This window comes from Felis catus, chromosome A3, assembly GCF_018350175.1.
Source record: "Felis catus isolate Fca126 chromosome A3, F.catus_Fca126_mat1.0, whole genome shotgun sequence".
Classification (NCBI taxonomy): Eukaryota; Metazoa; Chordata; class Mammalia; order Carnivora; family Felidae; genus Felis; species Felis catus.
In genome coordinates, this window is record NC_058370.1 from 11,146,585 (window position 1) to 11,164,523 (window position 17,939).

At 55.5% G+C, this 17,939-nt stretch overlaps 1 protein-coding gene across 6 annotated transcripts in view; it reads right to left on the minus strand.

Annotated features, from left to right (window-relative positions):
- Positions 1 to 17,939, minus strand: part of BCAS4 (breast carcinoma amplified sequence 4) — a 61,152-nt gene that overhangs the window by 33,966 nt on the left and 9,247 nt on the right. For all 6 annotated transcript variants that reach the window (XM_023251107.2, XM_023251108.2, XM_045053496.1 and 3 more), the window contains exons 2-3: positions 11,484 to 11,555; positions 1,474 to 1,575 (exon numbers count right to left, since the gene is read on the minus strand). In XM_023251107.2, the coding sequence (XP_023106875.1) occupies positions 1,474 to 1,575; positions 11,484 to 11,555 (174 nt within the window). The remainder of the gene's footprint in view (positions 1 to 1,473; positions 1,576 to 11,483; positions 11,556 to 17,939) is intronic.

Genomic DNA, 17,939 nt, shown 5'->3' on the forward strand with positions numbered 1-17,939 from the left:
TGGCTCGGAGCGGCTCACGTCCCCTCCGTCCAGGTGACCGCTATTTAACTGCAAGCTCCCTCAAGCCTCCCGGGCTTTCGCTGTGTAAGGAGCCAGGATCCCAAGCTGAGGGCCCCAGTACGGGTAAGAGTTTGGGCTCCAGGGGACGCAGCCTGAGGTCCCAGCTTCAAGGAATGAGCTGTGTGACCCTGGGAATGCTGATTACCTCTGGGAGTTTATGCTGTTCCTCTGGGAAATGGGACAGTGAGGGTACCGTGCAGCAAGGAGAAAAATGACCTACCACGCGCTTAGCCTGGTGCTCACACCGGAACAAGGCAGGTGAGGGAAGTCAGCAGTGAGGCAGTAGGGCGTGGTGGGGATTGCGGTATGCTGGAGAACACCGGCCTTGTCTGAGGGGCAGCTGCCACCCGGCTCTACACAATTACAGCCCGGGGCTTAGAAATGTTCTCCTTCTCAATTCGGGTCGTCCTCACATGGGAGTTTACGTGTGTAAAAATTCACTGAACTATACACGGAAGATGCGTGTACGTCAGGGGCGCCTGGGTGGCTCGGTCTGTTAAGCATCTGGCTTAGGTTCAGGTCATGATCTCACAGCTGGTGAGTTCGAGCCCCACGTCGGGCTCTGGGCTGATGGCTCAGAGCCTGGAGCCTGCTTCCGATTCTGTGTCTCCCTCTCTCTCTGCCCATCCCCGACTTGCACTCTGTCTCTCTTTTTCTCTCTCTCTCAAAAATAAACATAAAAAAAAAAAGATGTGTGTACTTCATGTATTTATACCTTGAGAAACACAACCTGGAGATTAAAGTATTTAAAGAAATGTGAGCTAAGTGCTATCAAAGCTTTTGAATTTCCAAAAGCAGCTTAAAAGCCAGATTTTTAGGGGCGCCTGGGTGGCTCTGTCGTTAAGCATCCAACTGCGGCTCAGGTCATGATCTCACGGTTCGTATGTTCGAGCCCTGTATGGGGCTCTGTGCTGACAGTGCTTGGGATCCTCTCTCTCTCCCTCTTTCTCTACCCCTCCCCCCCACTCTCTCTCTCAAAATAAATAAAAAAACCTTTTTTAAAAAGTCTGATTTTTAAATTTTTTTAATGTTTATTCATTTATTGAGAGAGAGAGAAAGAGAGAGAGAGAGAGAGAGAGAGAGAGAGAGAGAGAGAGAGAGAGAGAGAGAATGAGTGGGGGAGGGGCAGTGAAAGCCCAACGCAGGGCTTGAACCCACAAACCGTGAGATCATGACCTGAGCTGAAGTCGGACACTTAACCAACTGAGCCACCCAGGGGCCCCATACCTGGACTTTTACGTGGGGTACTTCATATGAATTCATATTTGTCACAGCGTTTACAATACCGTGTAAGTACGCCCTCTTTCGCCACCAACCCCCTGTACTGGGTCTAACGCCCGACGCTCTGGAGGCCCAGTCAGCATTTTGGGAGAGAGGAGGAAAGAACCAGAAAGCTCATCATCTCAGACACACCTCTAGCTGGTCCACTTTGGCATAGATGCCACGCATTTCTGTCACTTTGGCCTTAAGGAGTGGGATGTTTTCCTCCAAGATCTGTGAAGTGTCGCTCCTGATCTGCAAGAAACAAAACAGCTTGTCAGGCCCTCTGCCCCGTTACCCCGGCCTCCGGCCTGCCTCTGGGGTCGCCCAGGGTCTGCAGGGACCTCGCGGATGGCCACGATGTCGAGCGGCGTCCTGCACAGGGGCAGACCCGGGGACAGCCCAGAACCCAGAGTCCTGAGTGGGGACCCGGACCGACCCATGTATCGTTTACTGCCGTTTCCCCCACGAACACCTGCCAACACCAGTCCCAAAATAAGATCTGTTTTCTAAACCACTCAACTGGAGGAAAGGGAAAGACCCAAAATCTCTTCTGCAAACCCAAGTCGGGGTAAGTCACATTTTCACTGCCCTGAAATTAATAATACCAACAAGTTAATGATCATTAACATTCATGAATAACGTGAATGAAAACCACAGCTCCCAAGTATCAAAGTGCTTCCCACATGCAGACACCGCGCTAAGCATTTCCCGCACACCATCTCATTTAATTTTCTTTTTTTTTTCAACGTTTTTTTTTTGGGGGGGGGACAGAGAGAGACAGAGCATGAACGGGGGAGGGGCAGAGAGAGAGGGAGACACAGAATCGGAAACAGGCTCCAGGCTCCGAGCCATCAGCCCAGAGCCCGAGGCGGGGCTCGAACTCACAGACCGCGAGATCGTGACCTGGCCGAAGTCGGATGCTTAACCGACTGCGCCACCCAGGCGCCCCTAATTTTCAATTTCTTCTGCCTGGAAGGGCTCCCAATGTGGCTATGACCTTTAATGAAGCCACACCTCTCCCGTGATCCCTGAAATCGGACACCTCTGCCTCTGTTTTTGTCCTCAAGAGCCAAAGACCACGCCTAACCCGTCACTGTGTGAGAGAGAGAGAGAGACACGTCATCTCCGTGTTATCATGTCCTTACGATGCGGGAGCTGCTCTCAGACTCCAGGGAGCATCGGGTTCCCCCACGGCAACCTGTCCGATGCTGATTCCCAGGCCCCTCCATGTCTGGTTTAGTCTGCCTGGGGTCAGCCGGGAATCTGCGTCTTCAGCTAAGCTCCGAGGCCAGGCTGGAGCTGGAGTGTAGGGCAGTCGGGGAACACCAGCGGGCACCCTAGAGGCTGGACTCAGGCTGGAGTCTGAGCTGTGTGACCTCGGGAGAGTCACTGCACCTCTCTGAGCGCTCCTTTGCTTATCTGGACGGCAAAGCAGTGACAATGGCTCCGGCTTCCTTGGCAGGCGGTGAGGACAGACCGTCCCACAGGGTGTTTGGCAGGGTTTGTACAGGCGGCTCCTGACACGGTCCCCAGTGACCGCTGCCTCCTGCATACCCGCTGCGTGACCCCCCACCCCCACCCCCCGGGACCGTGAACTGGCCCTGGTGATTCGCTTCTAACGAAAGGGACTCGGCCAAAAGGAGAGGTGGCACTCTGGGGACAGGGTCACACAGAGGACTGTCATTCCAGTTTCTTCTCTCTCTCTCTCTCTCTCATTGGCTCGCTCATGCACGCTCCCTCTCCCCCCCACCTTCCTCACCTGCCTTCTCAGCCACCAGTAAACTGAGGCGACAGAGAGGCCCTCGCGGCTGGGGACGGAGGGCAGCCTCCGGCACCCGCCAGTGGGGAACCGAGGCGCACCCCCGCCGACTGGGCCGGATGCGGTCCTGCCCCGGCTGAACCTCGAGACGAGAGCGGCCCCAGCCGACTCCCCGTGGGCAGCCTGTGCGGCAAGGGCCACCGAGCCACCTGGCGGGGCCGCACACACTCCCGACCCACAGGTGCTGCCAGGTGGGGAAGGCCGTCGTTTCACGTCACCACGTCTCGGGACCCGGGTTCAGCAGCAACAGACAACTGACGCAGGGAGACAGCTCAGCACAAAGTTTCATGTTAAACATGACCTGAAAACCGCATCTGTTCACCTTTCTACCCAAATACACGAGACCGGCCTGTGGTCCTCCCGGAACCCGCTCCCACCGCCCTGCAGGCTGACACCACCCTCCCTGCCCCAGGTCTCAGACGCTACCCCGTTCCCCGAACGTCCCAGACCAAGCTGTCCCCTCCTGCTTCTCCTCCTCTGGTCACAGTGCTGCCGCCGTGCTGCTTGGGTGCCTGGCTCCAAGCCCACTGTCCTGGGTGTCCTCCTGCCCCACATGCCCTGGCCCCACGAGGGCACACACCAGCCCCGAGAGGGTGGCATGTGGCCTCAGTCTCTGCCCTGACCTCCCTGTGCCTCGGTTTCCCTGTCTATAAAATGGGTACCACACAGGTTCTTCCCTTCAAAGAAGGTTCTGGAGATGAAACAACACCAGCTATGCCTGGATGTGGCCCACAGAGTTCTGTTTTTTGTTTTTTAAGTTTTTTTAATGTTTGTTTATTTTTGAGAGAAAGAGCGTGAGCAGGGGAAGGGCAGAGAGAGAGGGAGACACAGAACCCGAAGCAGGCTCCAGGCTCCGAGCTGTCAGCACAGAGCCCGACGCGGGGCTCAAACCCACGAACCTCAAGATCATGACCTGAGCGGAAGCCAGGTGCTTAACCGACTAAGCCACCCAGGTACCCCAAGTTTTTTAATATATGACTTAATTTCCAACTTTCCTAGGAGAAATGGCTGTTTCTAGGGCTGGGGCAGGGAAAACGTAGTGCCTGGAGAATCTTCTAGTGCCAGAATGTAAGGGAGTATTTATTTATTTATTTATTTAAACTTATTTTTATTAAGTAATCTCTATGCCCCATGAGGGGCTCAAACTCACGACCCCCAGATCATGAGTTAGGTGCTCCTCCGACCAAGCCAGCCAGGCACCCCTGTAAGGGAGTGTTTAAGAAGATATAGGACAGGGGCGCCTGGGTGGCTCAGTCGGTTGAGCGGCCGACTTCAGCTCAGGTCATGATCTCACGGTTCACGAGGTCGAGCCCCGCCTCAGGCTCTGTGCTGTCAGCGAGGAGACTGCTTCTGGTCATCTGTCCTCCTCTCTCTCTATCACTCCACCACACGCTTGCTCTCTCTCTCTCTCAAAAAGAAACATTAAAAAAAAAAAAAAAAAGATAAAGGATGGGGTATGTCAAAGGAACACAGGAGCCAACCTGAAAGAGACGAATGGTCAAATCTGGAACAATCTGGACAACAAAACACGTAATATGATATCGGACTATAACCCAAAGCACAAGATGAACACCACAAACGACGGGGAAGCAGAAATGGCGACATCAGCTAGGCGTGTGGGTGCGAGGGTGTGTGGGTGCCACGTGCCCCAGACACGACGTGATGAGAAGGCACCTCACCTGTGTGGATTCTCTCTAGAAACCCACAACCCCCGTCTCACCATAAGAAAAACACCGGACAAACCCAAATGGAGGGACCTTCTGCAGAGTACCTGACTGGGGCTCCTCGAAACTGCCAATGTCGTGAAAAGCAAGGAAAGACCGAAACTGCCACAGAGGAGGAGACTAAGCAGACATGACGACTTAACGCGATGTGGGATCTCATGTGATCCTGGATCGCGTTCATCCTGGACGTTAACGGGAAACTGGCAAACTCAAAATCAACAATGGAGAGTGGTGAATAGCAATGCGCCCGTGTTGGTTTCTTAGGTTTTTTGTTTGTTTTTTGGTTTGTTAATGTTTATGTATTTTTGAGTGGGGAGGGGGGGAACCAGCGGGGGAGGGGCACAGAGGGAGACAGAGGATCTGAAGCGGCCTCTGTGCTGACAGCAGAGAGCCTGATGCGGGGCTTGAACACAGGAACCACGAGATCATGACCTGAGCCAAAGCTGGACGCCTAACTGACTGAGCCACCCAGTCGCCCCCGGGTTTCTTAGTTTTGACAAAGGTCCTGTGGCTGACGCGGGATGTTAGCACAGGGGGGAGAAACTGGATGAGGGGCGTGTGGGCACTCTCCACACTATCTTCTCACTTTTCCTGTAAATCTAAAGCTATTCCAAAATAAAATACATCAATACGGCTTTAAAATATTCAAGTGATTGAGTGGGGATTTACAACACGTCTTGAATGTCAGCAGCTTTGGCAACACTGGGGCTTCGTCCCCCAGGCACCGAAGGCCGGGCTGAGCCGTGGCTGCTGGCTCCGGGTGGGGCATGGGCTCTCTGGTGTCCTCAGTCACCACCCCTCCCTAATGCCTCGCCCCTGCCCCCTTCACTCCTGTCCAGATCCTGCCTGGCTCCCGCGGGCACCTGCGTTTGTTACCCTTGATAGGAAAAAGCCCTCGACATCTTCCCTTGGGCTCCCCCAAGGCCAAACTTCTGGAGACACACCCATCCCTCCACAAGGCTGAACTCTGGAGAAATAACTCCCGGCAAGGTCAGAACACAGCAGATCAAACGCAGACCTTTTCTTTCTGCTCATTTCTCAAGAAACGAATCGGGCGAGAACAAGGGCGGGCAGGAGGGCCTGGTCCCCGTGACCCACCCTGAGGGGGTGAGGGGAACACTGCGGAGGGGAGAGCGATGACGTGCGTCCCTGCCTCCCTCTAGCTTCGCAGGAATCCCAGGAAGAGGGGGTCTGCGGCTGGGCAGTCCCCTCTCCACTTGCTGAAACTGTGGATAATGGGGGGCTGTCTACCCCTGCCCGCACGGCGGTCTGTGCGTGCGTGGGGGGGAAGTAGAGAGTAATCCTTGGGGTCCAAAAGGCCCCCAACGCTTCCTCTTGGTTCCCCCACGTGCTGGGAACTGTAAGGCGAAAATGAGGGCGAGGAGGGGCACGACGCCAGCACTCTGTAGGCTCTCGCCTGGTGCTGAGAACAGACCCTGTGAATCAGAAACGATGTTATCTTTAACCTTTCATGGGTAGTGATGCTGCACAAGACGGAAAGACGAAATGAGCCAGCCCAAGGTCGGAAGGCTACAAAGTGGGAGGTGGAAGGTTACCATCCAGGTTGGCCCGGGGTCACCTCTAATAGCAGAGGTCTGCAGGCGCGTTCTGCCGAGCCAGCCCGCATCAGGTCTAAAAACACCGGAGCCCACCCGAGCGAGATGCCAAGATCTGAAAACAAGGAGGTTTCCCAGATTTCTAGCTCCTTGTGAAAATCGGAAGACCGGGCCACCCTGAGACCATGTCCCGTGTGGAGCTGTGACAGCTGTCCCCTCTGGTTAACTGTGATCTCTCACCACTCCCTAGAGTCCCTCCGGCAGGGCGTCTGTGGCCACGCTGTGCCCTTCTCTTCTTCCAGGGGAGTCCAAGGAAAGCAACACATTCTGCTTCTCACACCTACTTCGCATCATCATGGAATCCCGAGATGGCACGTTTCCTTCGCGACCGAGGAGCACACAGAGGGGTCAGCGACGAATCGATCCTAGCCGAGCCTCTGCCAGGACGAACCCCCAACCCGGCTGAGCGGCCTGGCCGACCCTTCCCCGGCCCGGTCTGCCACCACCTCCCCAGAGCGGGCCTCCGGAGCCCAGAAGGCTGGGCAGCGGATGTGGGGGTTATCACCGAGCAAAGACGGCTGTCCAGGATGATTCAGGGCCCCCAGGAAGGAGAGCCAAATGCACTTGACCCAAGAACACACACCAATGCCAAATGCAAGTGCTGGCCCAGGGCCAACAGGGAATCTTCTCCCTCTATGGGAGCGAAGAAAGAGTCCGCTCCCTGCCAGGGGTGGGGGTTCCCAGGGCCCGGATGAGCCGCCTGAACTCCAGAGGGCACAGGGCGGAAGGCCTTACAAATCCTCATCACTGTCACCACCTCCCGGTGCTTCCGTAATGACGATGTTGACCCCAGGAGCCACCATTTATGCAGAGCCGCATACAGAGCCGGCACCCTGCTCAGCAATTATTTTTAACTATTTTTAATTGAATGGCAACGACGTACAGCAAAGTGCTCGGGCCTTCAGTGGGCAGTTGGACGTATTTTGTGAGCACGTTTCCATCTGGGTAAACACCACCCAGGCCACCGTGTGGGAACATCCCATCACCCCGGAAGGCTCCCTCCTGCCTCTTTCCAGTCGTGACTACGCCCCCAAAGCTAACCACTGCCTGACTTCCCATCACCACAGACTCGTTCTGCATATTTTTGAACTTCGGACCACCCCAGCTCGCATTCTGTGCCCGACTTCTTTCCCCGGGCCTCACGCTGGGGAGAGACCTCCCTGATGTCGTGTGCAGTCTGCTCCCGCGCGACGCCGTGAGGGCCAGGGTGTGAAGAAACAACAGCTGATTGCCTCGTTTCTACCTCCGATGGACGCCGAGGTTCTTTCTGGTCTGGGAGCATCGCGAATAAAGCTGCTGCGAACATGGGGGTGCGAGGCTTTGCGGTCTCTGCTTTCCACATCTCTTGGGTGATCATCTCGGATGACAGTCGCCAGGATGCAGGGTCAGTGCATGTTGGACTTTCTGAAAACCTGCCGAACTGTTTCCAAAGTGGCTGTGCCTTCTTGCATCTCTGCCAGCAAGGCGGCGAGCGTTTCCGTGGCCCCACACCCTCGCCCACACTTTCGCTGCGGTCACCGCAGGGGAGGGGCAGCGCGTATCCCCACCTCATCCGGTCCGCACGGTAACTCTTGGGAGACAGGTACCATTTGCGGTAGATTGAAGAGGGCCGCAAGTCCTCTGCATTCCTTCCGTGAGCACGCGGGGTCCGTGTCCTCTCCCCTTGGATCTGGGTGCCCTGTGGGACTGGTCTGACCGGTAAAATAGGACAGAAGTGACACTGGCACACCCAACGTCCGGACACCCGGAGGCTCCCACTTCCCATGTGTCGGAATGCCTGCCCTGGGAGGCCTGACGCCATGCCAAGGGAGCCCGAACTAGCCCCGAGGAGAGGCTGCATGGGGAGAGGGGACACCAGCCGGTCCCCGGCCATCGGCACTCGCAGCCCAGACGGCAGACAAGCGGGAGAAAGGGCCACGTCGGACATCCCCGCCCCAGCAGGAACCACATCCCCTCTGTGCCCTGCCCTGGCCCACGTAATAAACGGGTGGTCGTTTTAGCCCACTGCCTTTTGGGGTAGCCTGATGCGGCAACGGACAGAACCACGACCTCCGTTTACAGGAGAGAAGAGAAAGGGAGGGAGAGGGCATTGCTGTGCCCGAGACCCCGCAGCAGCAGGAGCCGGAGCTTGAAGTGGCAGCAGCGAGCGTTACGTCTAAGGTCCAAACGGGTGGCAGGCACAGGGTGGTGAATTCCAGTCACACAGGGTGATCAAGGGCAAGGGCAGGCTGGCAATGGACTTAATGCATCAGACAGGAAGCCGGACTCTCGTTCCTAAGTGCCTGATTTTCCCGGAAAAGGCGCGGCTTCTCTCTGGACTGTGCACCAGGGAGCCTGGCCACTCTCAGGCCTCTAACTCGACCACTGTTGCCAAAGGCCAAAGCAGCGGGCTGGGGACAACGTCCATGGGGTGACATCACCTGCCCCCCAGAGGTCCCCACTCATCCCTAGCTGGCACCAAGAGAGAAAAGGAGGCCCCGAGCTGGACACCTCTCTCTGCCACGCGTGCAGGCACACCAGGGAAACTAAGCATCAAGTGTCGGGGCCAAGAGGGTCTCCGTAACTCCGCGCACTGTTGCGGGGGCCACAAAAGCATCGTACCAGGCACATTCTCTTAACGCAGGCACGCTCGTTTGCATATAAACACAAGAAATGGTCTTCACTCCCGTGGGAGACGCACTCTCTTCCCTTTCTTGAAACACAGGACCCTCTGGGTCTGGCGTCATTTGCCCTTTTTCAGTAGGACGCCAAATACAGAGAAACATACTCTCGGCCACAAAACATTTGCACATGGGATAGACGTACCTGGCAGGTGGCCACGGAGTCAGGGGGCCCCACAGGAGCAGTGGCCAGTGACAGGCTGAGAGCTCACACGCTGTCCAGAGTGGGGCGGCCACTACACAACTCCGGCCGACGCTGGTCAGGTGGGACCAAGCACCCAAGGGAGCCAGATCTTTGCTCTTCCAAAAGAAGCCAGAAACACTGATTTTTTTTTTTTTTTTTTTTTTTTGCATGACATTCTATAAATGTCAGCAGTGAATTCCTTTTTCTTTTCCTTCCAGAAACAGTCAACATATCTGCAGGCGGGACCGGGTCCATGGGTCATGTGTGTGATCTTGGTATTAAAACCTTTGCATAAATGCATCTCCGGGCTTCCAGTTAGGGGAGGGTCTTGTCAGCACACTGCCTGATGCCTTGGCCTCTGGGCGACACACACAGGCTCCCCCACCACAGGAAGCCTCGGTGGTTTCAAAGGCAAGGTGGCCCGACCCCTCTCCCGATCCAGGCTGACTCCTGCCCCAAGATCGCCCCTTAGGTGGATCGTGGGTCTCCTTTCAAGGAGGAGCGTGGCTGAGACTTGAGAACAAAACGTCCCTGAGTCACCAGTCCACCCATCTTCCAAATCTACCCCTTTGACTTTGGGCCCCCCCGGTCCACACTGTGCCCAGCACACCATACCCACGGGCCGGTGCCTCTGCCTGGACACTCACCCTCCCCAGCGGCGGAACTCTTTCTGTTCCTCCTTCAAAGCCCCAAATTAATCACCACCTGCTCTGCAAAGCCTTCCCAATTTCCCAGGCAGAATCTAACGCCTCTGCTTTTCTTTCTTTTTCTTTCTTTCTTTTTTTTTTAAACAAATCAAGCCTTAGGATCATGTGCCCAGTTCCTTCTAGACCCTCCCTCTTCAAAACCTTTGCAGTCTCCTTTTGCACCTTGAACACACCTTCAGGCGAGGGCTGCCACACTGGATGACAGCGCTGGTCACACACAGTGGGCTCCTCTCACAGAGGGAAGGGAGACACGGTCCACTTCCTTCTCATCCTCGGGTTCACCACGGCACCCAGTCAGGGGCAGGTGTCCAATGGCCGGTGATGAAGAAAGGGCTGTCCGGGCTGTTCAAAGTCTGTCTCATTACACAGCTCCCACCCGGACCCACACCCAAACTAGAAAATTGGTTCTCAAGAGCGAAACACACACAGGTCCTCTTGGGAACTCTTCGGTCTTGTTCACTGTTGTGTCCCCAAGGGTGGCACAAGGGAGGCCTATTGAATGAATGGGGATGACGGGGTGCCCGTCACGTTGGCCTGCTTCAAGGAGAAATGGGCTGATACGGGAAACGCACTTTGCACTGTGCCTGGCACCAAGTAGGTGTTCGATAAACGTAGAGGGCTGCCGTGACCGTTCCTCCCCTGGGCTCTCAGAAACACTTCTCCGGACACGTGCTTCACAGGCGCACAAATCTACCCCACTGGGTCCAGCCGAGACACGGGTCCTGATCACAATATGGAGCTCTACGCTTTGGGCCTTCAGGCCTTAAACCGAGGGTGCTGGGAGCTTCCAGAAAGTTCTATCATTGCTCCTCAGGGGCCCACACCTGGCTGGCAACAATGCTGGGGACACAAGGATCTGGAGGAGATTTTTGCAAAATTTGTAGTGGAGACCTTGTCTTCTGGGGCTAAGGCACCATCTCCCCCACCCAGCCAAGAGGATTTGATCCAACAGAACAGAGTAAGAGGCAACAGCAGAGACAGCGAAAGGATCTGAGAAGGAACCCGATGCCCAACCCTGCCTCGGGCTACAGCCTGGGCCAGAGGCTCCTCCCAGGCCTTGCAGGCCTGAAGCCATTTCCTGGCTGTCTCCATGTTTGCCTGGCGGACCGCGCAGAGCCGAGGAAAGTTAAATATAGTCTTAGCATCCCCGCTGAACGGCTCCCCGCATCGGTGCCCGAGAGTGCCACCTGGTGGCCCACTCCTGGCTCCTCTGTGGAATAAGAGCCATCTGGGGGGGGATGGGCACTATCAAGATGGCCGCCTCAGGAAGCCTTGGTGTTGAGAGACCGTGTGAGAGAGTGCGCGCGCCTGGTCCTGCTCTCACCGTCGGCTGCTGCCCCCATTCCTTCTGGTTGCCAAATCGCCACCAAAATGGCTTCCCCAGAAAACTCCAGGAAGGACCTGGAGTCTGGCCTGGGCCTAAATCCACTCCTCCCGGGCAGACACTCACCATGTCGGTCAGGCTGCAAAACTCTTCCAGCCTGAGGAGCATCCCCTCGATGGTCTCCTCCACCTCCTTCGCCTGAAAAGAGACAATATCCTGGAGATTAGCAAGTGGTTTCCAGGGAGACAAACGCCCTTCACTTTTTTTTATTTTTTTTTTTTTTAAGCAAACTAAGGATTATCTGCCCAGTTCCCTTCAGACCTCCTTTCCCTTTGCAAAACGTCTCATAGCCTCATTTAAAGTAGTGGTGATCGGGCAGCAATCGTGACACCTGTGGACAGAGGCCTGGCGAAAAGCCACCACGGCCCATCCACTCCAGGCAGCGTTCAAAGGAGAGGAGATAAATAAATATGAGCAGGACTAGGACAAAGCTACCCTTACCATCCCGCTGTTCAGATAAGGAAACTGAGCCTCAGAGAGGACAGGTAACCCTGCTTGAGGGCACACAGCTAGCAAGCGGGGGGGCCAGGATTCCCCGGTAGGTTTGAGTTCACAGCCCCAAAGCCTGCTCTTGACAAACTCTGAGAAATGCCCCCTGGGAAACACGATGGACGGTTCACACAAGATGCAGAAGACGTAGAACGTAAACCTATTCTTGTGACGACACGCAAACAACGTGCATGGCTTAACAGAAAGGCCTGGAATGACACAGACCGAAGTGCCCAGAGTCAGGGGATGTACTTACACTAAACGATGATTCAATCTGAAATTCAAATTTAACTGGGTGCCCTGGACTTTACCTGGCAACACTATTAAGAGGGTTTACTTAGCCCTGGGGAGCACAAATGGGGAATGGGGTCTGACAAGGGAGACTTGAAGGGTCCCCAACTCGAGGTACTAGGGCTGGGCAGTAACTTAACGAGTGACGTAAGGCAGCCCGCTGGGGCTTGCGGTAATCTGGGGAGCATTTGCCCAAGTCTAGAACAGCCAGCTGCCAGCGGCCATCAGTAGACACGCTCAGCGCTCCCAGAGCCTTCCATTTTGCAAGAGAAGCCAGAAATTGTAACTTTATGGAAAATGTCCCGATTTTTAAATGGTAGCTCAAATTCAAAAAAGAATTTTTTTAACACCCCACAGGCTCAGCCAAACATGACCGTGAAAGGGTCTGCCGACTTACAAGCCCATTTAAATCCCTCGTGTAAAAATTAGTTTGAACCCTTTTTCCCCTCAAGTATTTACTATTTTCATGACTTAAAAATAGCCGGGGTTTGTTTGATTTATTTATTTATTTATTTATTTATTTATTTATTTATAAAGTTTATTCATTTTTGAGAGACAGAGCATGAGTGGGGGAGGGGCAGAGAGAGAAGGGGACACAGAATCTGAAGCAGGCTCCAGGCTCTGAGCTATCCGCACAGAGCCCGATGCGGGGCTCGAACCCACAAACTGTGAGATCGCGACCTGAGCCAAAGTTGGACGCTTAACCACCTGAGCCACCCGGGCATTCCAATTGGTATGTATGTATGTATGCATGTATGTATTTATTATTTTAATGTTTATTCACTTTTGAGAGAGCACGAGCGGGAGAGGGGCAAAGAGAGAGGGAGACATGGAATCCGAAGCAGGCTCCAGGCTCCGAGCTGCCAGCACAGAGCCCGAGGCCGGGCTTCAACCCATGAACCGTGAGATCATGACCTGAGCCGAAGTCAGACACTTAACCACATGAGTCACCCAAGTGCCCCTGTTGTATTTGTTTTTAATTACCAGGCATCTAGGAATAAAGTTCATCTAGAGCATGGCTTACCAGGCCAGATCGTTCTGTGCCAGGGAAGCGACCCCAGACATTTCTGGGCAGGCCTGGTACCTGCCCCCCACCCCCGACCTGAAGGCTCCCCTTAACACCCACTCGTCCCCTGAGAGATGTTTATACAGTGCCACAGCCTGCTGCCTGCGGCAGGAGCTGTCGCTACCACAACAGCATAAACGAATGTGCAGAAAAACATCTTTCCGGCTGGAGTAAAAATAGTACCAAGTTGCAATTTTAAACTCTGGAACCTTCATCTCACAGCTGGGACTATTTCTGGGCCTGAACGGGGGAGGCTCGACAGAGAAGGGGACCACAGCAGAGAGAGGACTAAGAGACTCACAGGACGTTCTCTCTGCCCCCCAAAAGGACGATCGCGGTAAAAAATTGCCCTTAAGGCACTAAGAGGGGAAGAAGGAGCCAAGAGAGGCCACAGGGACAGGAGAGAGGCAGGCTGGTCGCTTTCCTTCTGCTGCAGAGGCGAGGGAGAGGGGCACAGAAGGGGGCGGAGGCTCCCTCCAGAGTGCAGGTGTACAAACCCCAGACTCCAGGCCGAATCAAAACCTGCAGAGGGACATGAGAGCCCAGGGCCCGGCGGGATGGGCCGCCTCCTTCTCCAGAGGGGCCCGAAGAGAGGATGTACATCTCAACCTATGGCCGAGCGTTCAGGAGGGAGGCCAGTCAGCCCTGGGTTCAGATGCCACCTTCTCGTTTGCCAACCACGAGACCTTAATTGAAGGGCTTACCTTCTGCATTTCGGTTGGCCCACCTGTAAGCCACACCACTCGGCAGGGTTGTTAAGAGGTTAACCTCACGTAACAAAGGTGGTTCAATCGTTTGACAGAGTGCTGACACACAGTAGGTGCATAATAAGTGGCTGCTTTATGGGTCTCTCTCCCTAGATAACAAAAGCGGTGGCTAATCGCCATATATGGCTTATTTCATTGGAGGCTCACGAGAACTTCATACGGTAGGTGCTGCCGCTTGCCCCTCTTCCATGGACTGAGAAACAGAGGACCAGAGAGCTTATGTCACTTGCTCAAGGTCACATAGCTAATACGTACTGAAGCCAGATCTGACCCTGAGCACTCTGAGTCCAGAGCTGAAGTCTGTAAGTACCAAGAGGCTCTTTGGAGAGGGGGCAGCGTGTCCCCTTTACGGCCGTCTGTCAGCTGTGGTCTCGACCCCCTCTCCCCCACCTCCCGGTACCAAGGGCAAGTGCCCCATCGCAGGAGAGGGTAGAGAAAGCATTTGCCGACTGGCCAGCTAAGGAGGAACGAGCCCCGAGACGTTACCAGCCAACAGGAAGGAGCTCAGGATAAGCCAACCCACCACGCCCGCAAATCATTCACGGGACAATTTTCTCTCAAGATAATCCCCTAAGTGGCCTCGGAAGCGAGAGTCCTGCGGGCTGCAGCCCACACACCTTTTTAACCAGCCCGTAAGCAAAATGAATGCCCTCGTCATGCTGTGCAACTCCCTGGGCATAAATCGTCCCCCTCCCAGGGGAAGAAGAGCAAATGGCTCACTCAGAGGGACATTCAGGGCACCGCCGGTGGGGACAGCAGGTGGGCATGGATAACACGCGGGAATCATGGCCTCTGCTTCTTCCTTACCTAAGTCTCCCAAGATGCCAATCCGAGCCTCCCAGCGGGGCAAGGCCCCAAACCCAAAGTGGGGCTGGCTTCCCACCTGTGAGTGACGGGCGCAAAACCCCACAAACAGACCGCCCGCTGTGGTCTTCTCCAACTCAGCGGAGGCGCCACTGGCCCGTTGCTCAGGCCGAACACCTGAGAGCATCCTCGAGGTCGTCCTTTCTCGGCCCACCCCGTCCACCGTGTGTGCAAATCCTCTCTGCTCCGCCTCCGGAATGTGGCCCAAATCCGACCGCTTCTGTCCACCCCTCGTGCCACCGCCCTCGCACAGGGCGCTGTCCTCTCCCCCCGGTCCCTGCTTCCTCTTTGGCCCCCCTCGGTCTCCTCCCCCGAAAGACCCCGTCAGAACCCGAGCCCTCCCCCGCCGCCGGTGGGGATGGGACACGGGGCAGCGGCTCCGGAAACCAGTCCGGCGCTCTTTCTTTTTTTTTTTTAATTTTTTTTTCAACGTTTATTTATTTTTGAGACAGAGAGAGACAGAGCATGAACGGGGGAGGGGCAGAGAGAGAGGGAGACACAGAATCGGAAGCAGGCTCCAGGCTCCGAGCCATCAGCCCAGAGCCTGACGCGGGGCTCGAACTCACGGACCGCGAGATCGTGACCTGGCTGAAGTCGGACGCTCAACCGACTGCGCCACCCAGGCGCCCCGAGTCCGGCGCTCTTTCAAAACGTTACACGCGGAGTTGCCCTACGACCCCGCAAGAGAGCCAAGAGAACGGAAATCATGGTGTTCTTACAAAAACTTGGGAGGTATTCACGACAGCCAAAAGGTGGAAATGACTCAAGGCCCATCAAGTGATGAATGGACCATCAACACGGGCCATATCCACACTACGGAGTATTACGCGGTACTGAAAAGGAATGCCAGCCCGACACCTGCTACAACACGGACGGTCCTCGAAAACATTGAAAGAGACACAGAGGCCAGGTACTACGACACCAGACACAAAGGCCAGGTACTACGTGATTCCTTTCCTGGGCAGTGTTCGGAAGAAACAAACGCACAGAGACCGAAAGGAGATCACGGGCTGGGGTGGGGGGTGGGGGGCAGGGAGAAGGAGAGTGCTAATGGTCATGGGGTTCCTTTCTTGGCGGGGGCAGGGGGAGTGCTCTGGAATGAGGTCACGGCGATGTTTGCACAACACAGTGAACTTATGAAGAGCCACCGAATGTTCGCTTCAAAATGGTAATTTTTTTACATTACGTGAATTACAGCTTAATTAAAAAACAGGACTCCTCTCCTGCCCCCCACCTCCCTCAGCAAACACCTAACGGAGGCCTCGTTAGCTCTACGCCACCTGGACCCTCCATCTGTTCTCCGACCCCGCCGCCTACAGCCCGCTCCCCACCAGCCACACCAACCGCGTCGTCGCTCCGGGGCCTTTGCGCCCGCCGCTCCCATCACGGACAAAGCTCTCCGCGCACCTCCTCCCAGCCTTGGCTCAAACGTCTCTCCTCATCGAGGCCTTCCCTGGCCCTGCAGGCTCCCCCACTCCCTGTCCCGCACCAACTTCTTTCTGGCTTCAGCCTCCATCCCTGTCTAACATCTTACATGTCTCACCTGTCCTGTCCTCTTCTGCCACCAGAATGAAAGCTCCGGGGGTTTTAGTGCCTCTCACTCACCGCCGCATCCCCAGGGCCCAGGGCGATGCCTGGCACATAGCAGGTGCTTATGCTTCTGAAGATGCCCCCCCCCATTCCCTCCCATCTGCATACCTTTGGGCAATCGGACTCCGCCCCCAAATCTGGCCTGGCCCTGTGACTTGCTTTGGCCAACAGAATGGGTGGAAACCGCTCTTTGTGACATCCGGCTCTAGCCTTAAGAGACCCGGCGGCATCTGAGTCACCCTCTTGGAGGACAAGAGCCGTGTGAAGAAGTCCAGGCAACGCGGCTGGAGAGGCCGCAGGACACGAAGGGGCCACGTGGAGGAGAACCGAGGCGCTCCGGCCAGCACCAACCGCCCGACGTGAGCGAGGCCACGTTGCAGCGCAGCAAACCCTCCAGCCGAATGCAGCCCCGTGACTCAGCCCGGCCGGTGCCGTGGGAGCAGAGGCGCTCAGACGAGCCCCGCAGACCCGCAAAACCACGCATCCCGCACCATCATACGGTAGTTGTTTTCAGCCACTAAGATTTGGGGTAGTTTGTTACCTGGCACTTGGTGACCAATACGGTACCCAGGGCGTATTTGTTGCAGGAAAGGAAAGGGGGAGGGGGGGAGGGGGGAGGGGGGAGGGGGGAGGGAGGGGGGGAGGGAGGGAAAATGAGCAAGGGAAGGAGGAAGCTCCTGGAGGAGCTGTAGCCTGAGAAGAGCAGCCCAGACCACTCTTGGGTCCCACCCTGAGATGTCATGCTGTGTGGTCTTAACTACACTCCGACCGTCTCTGTGCCCTGGTTTCCCATTTGAAAATCGGGAGAAAACGAGCCTCAGACTCTGTCTCGAGATGGAAGCGGAGGAGAGTCCGCTAAGCAATTTCCCTGGGTTCCTCTCGGTGAGGGGCCAGACCCATACAAAAGACGGTGGCAGCTGGGACCCAACCAGGGTCCCCACACTCAAATGGAATGGACACAAGCGAGGCAGGAAACGAACACACCACACGGGAATATGTTTTCTGCACGCCGTTGACTTTCCGTTTCTCACTTTTCAAAGAGACCTTCTACTTTTCTCTAAGAACCACAGCGGCACAAGCAGGATAACGAATGAAAGTTAATACTCAGCTTCCCGCCAGAGAGACAACAGGGAGAGGTGGGGACTGTGGCCAACAGGAGGCCCCTTCTCCATCGGACAAGGGCGGCTGCTACTTGACCCCAGCAGAGTGAGCCAGGTGGAAACGTGCCAACCCGGTTTTGTTCAAGACAGACAGTGCTCCGGGAGTTGGCGCAAACCAGTTTGAAAATTCAAGACTAACGCCCCAAATTAAAACACACTACGATGGCCAAACAAACCCGTCTGCAGGCTGAATGTGACCTTCACACCTCTGGCCTATTTGTATCTTTAAAACAAGCACATATAGGGGCGCCTGGGCAGCTCAGTCAGTCGAGTGTCCAACTTCGGCTTGGGTCAT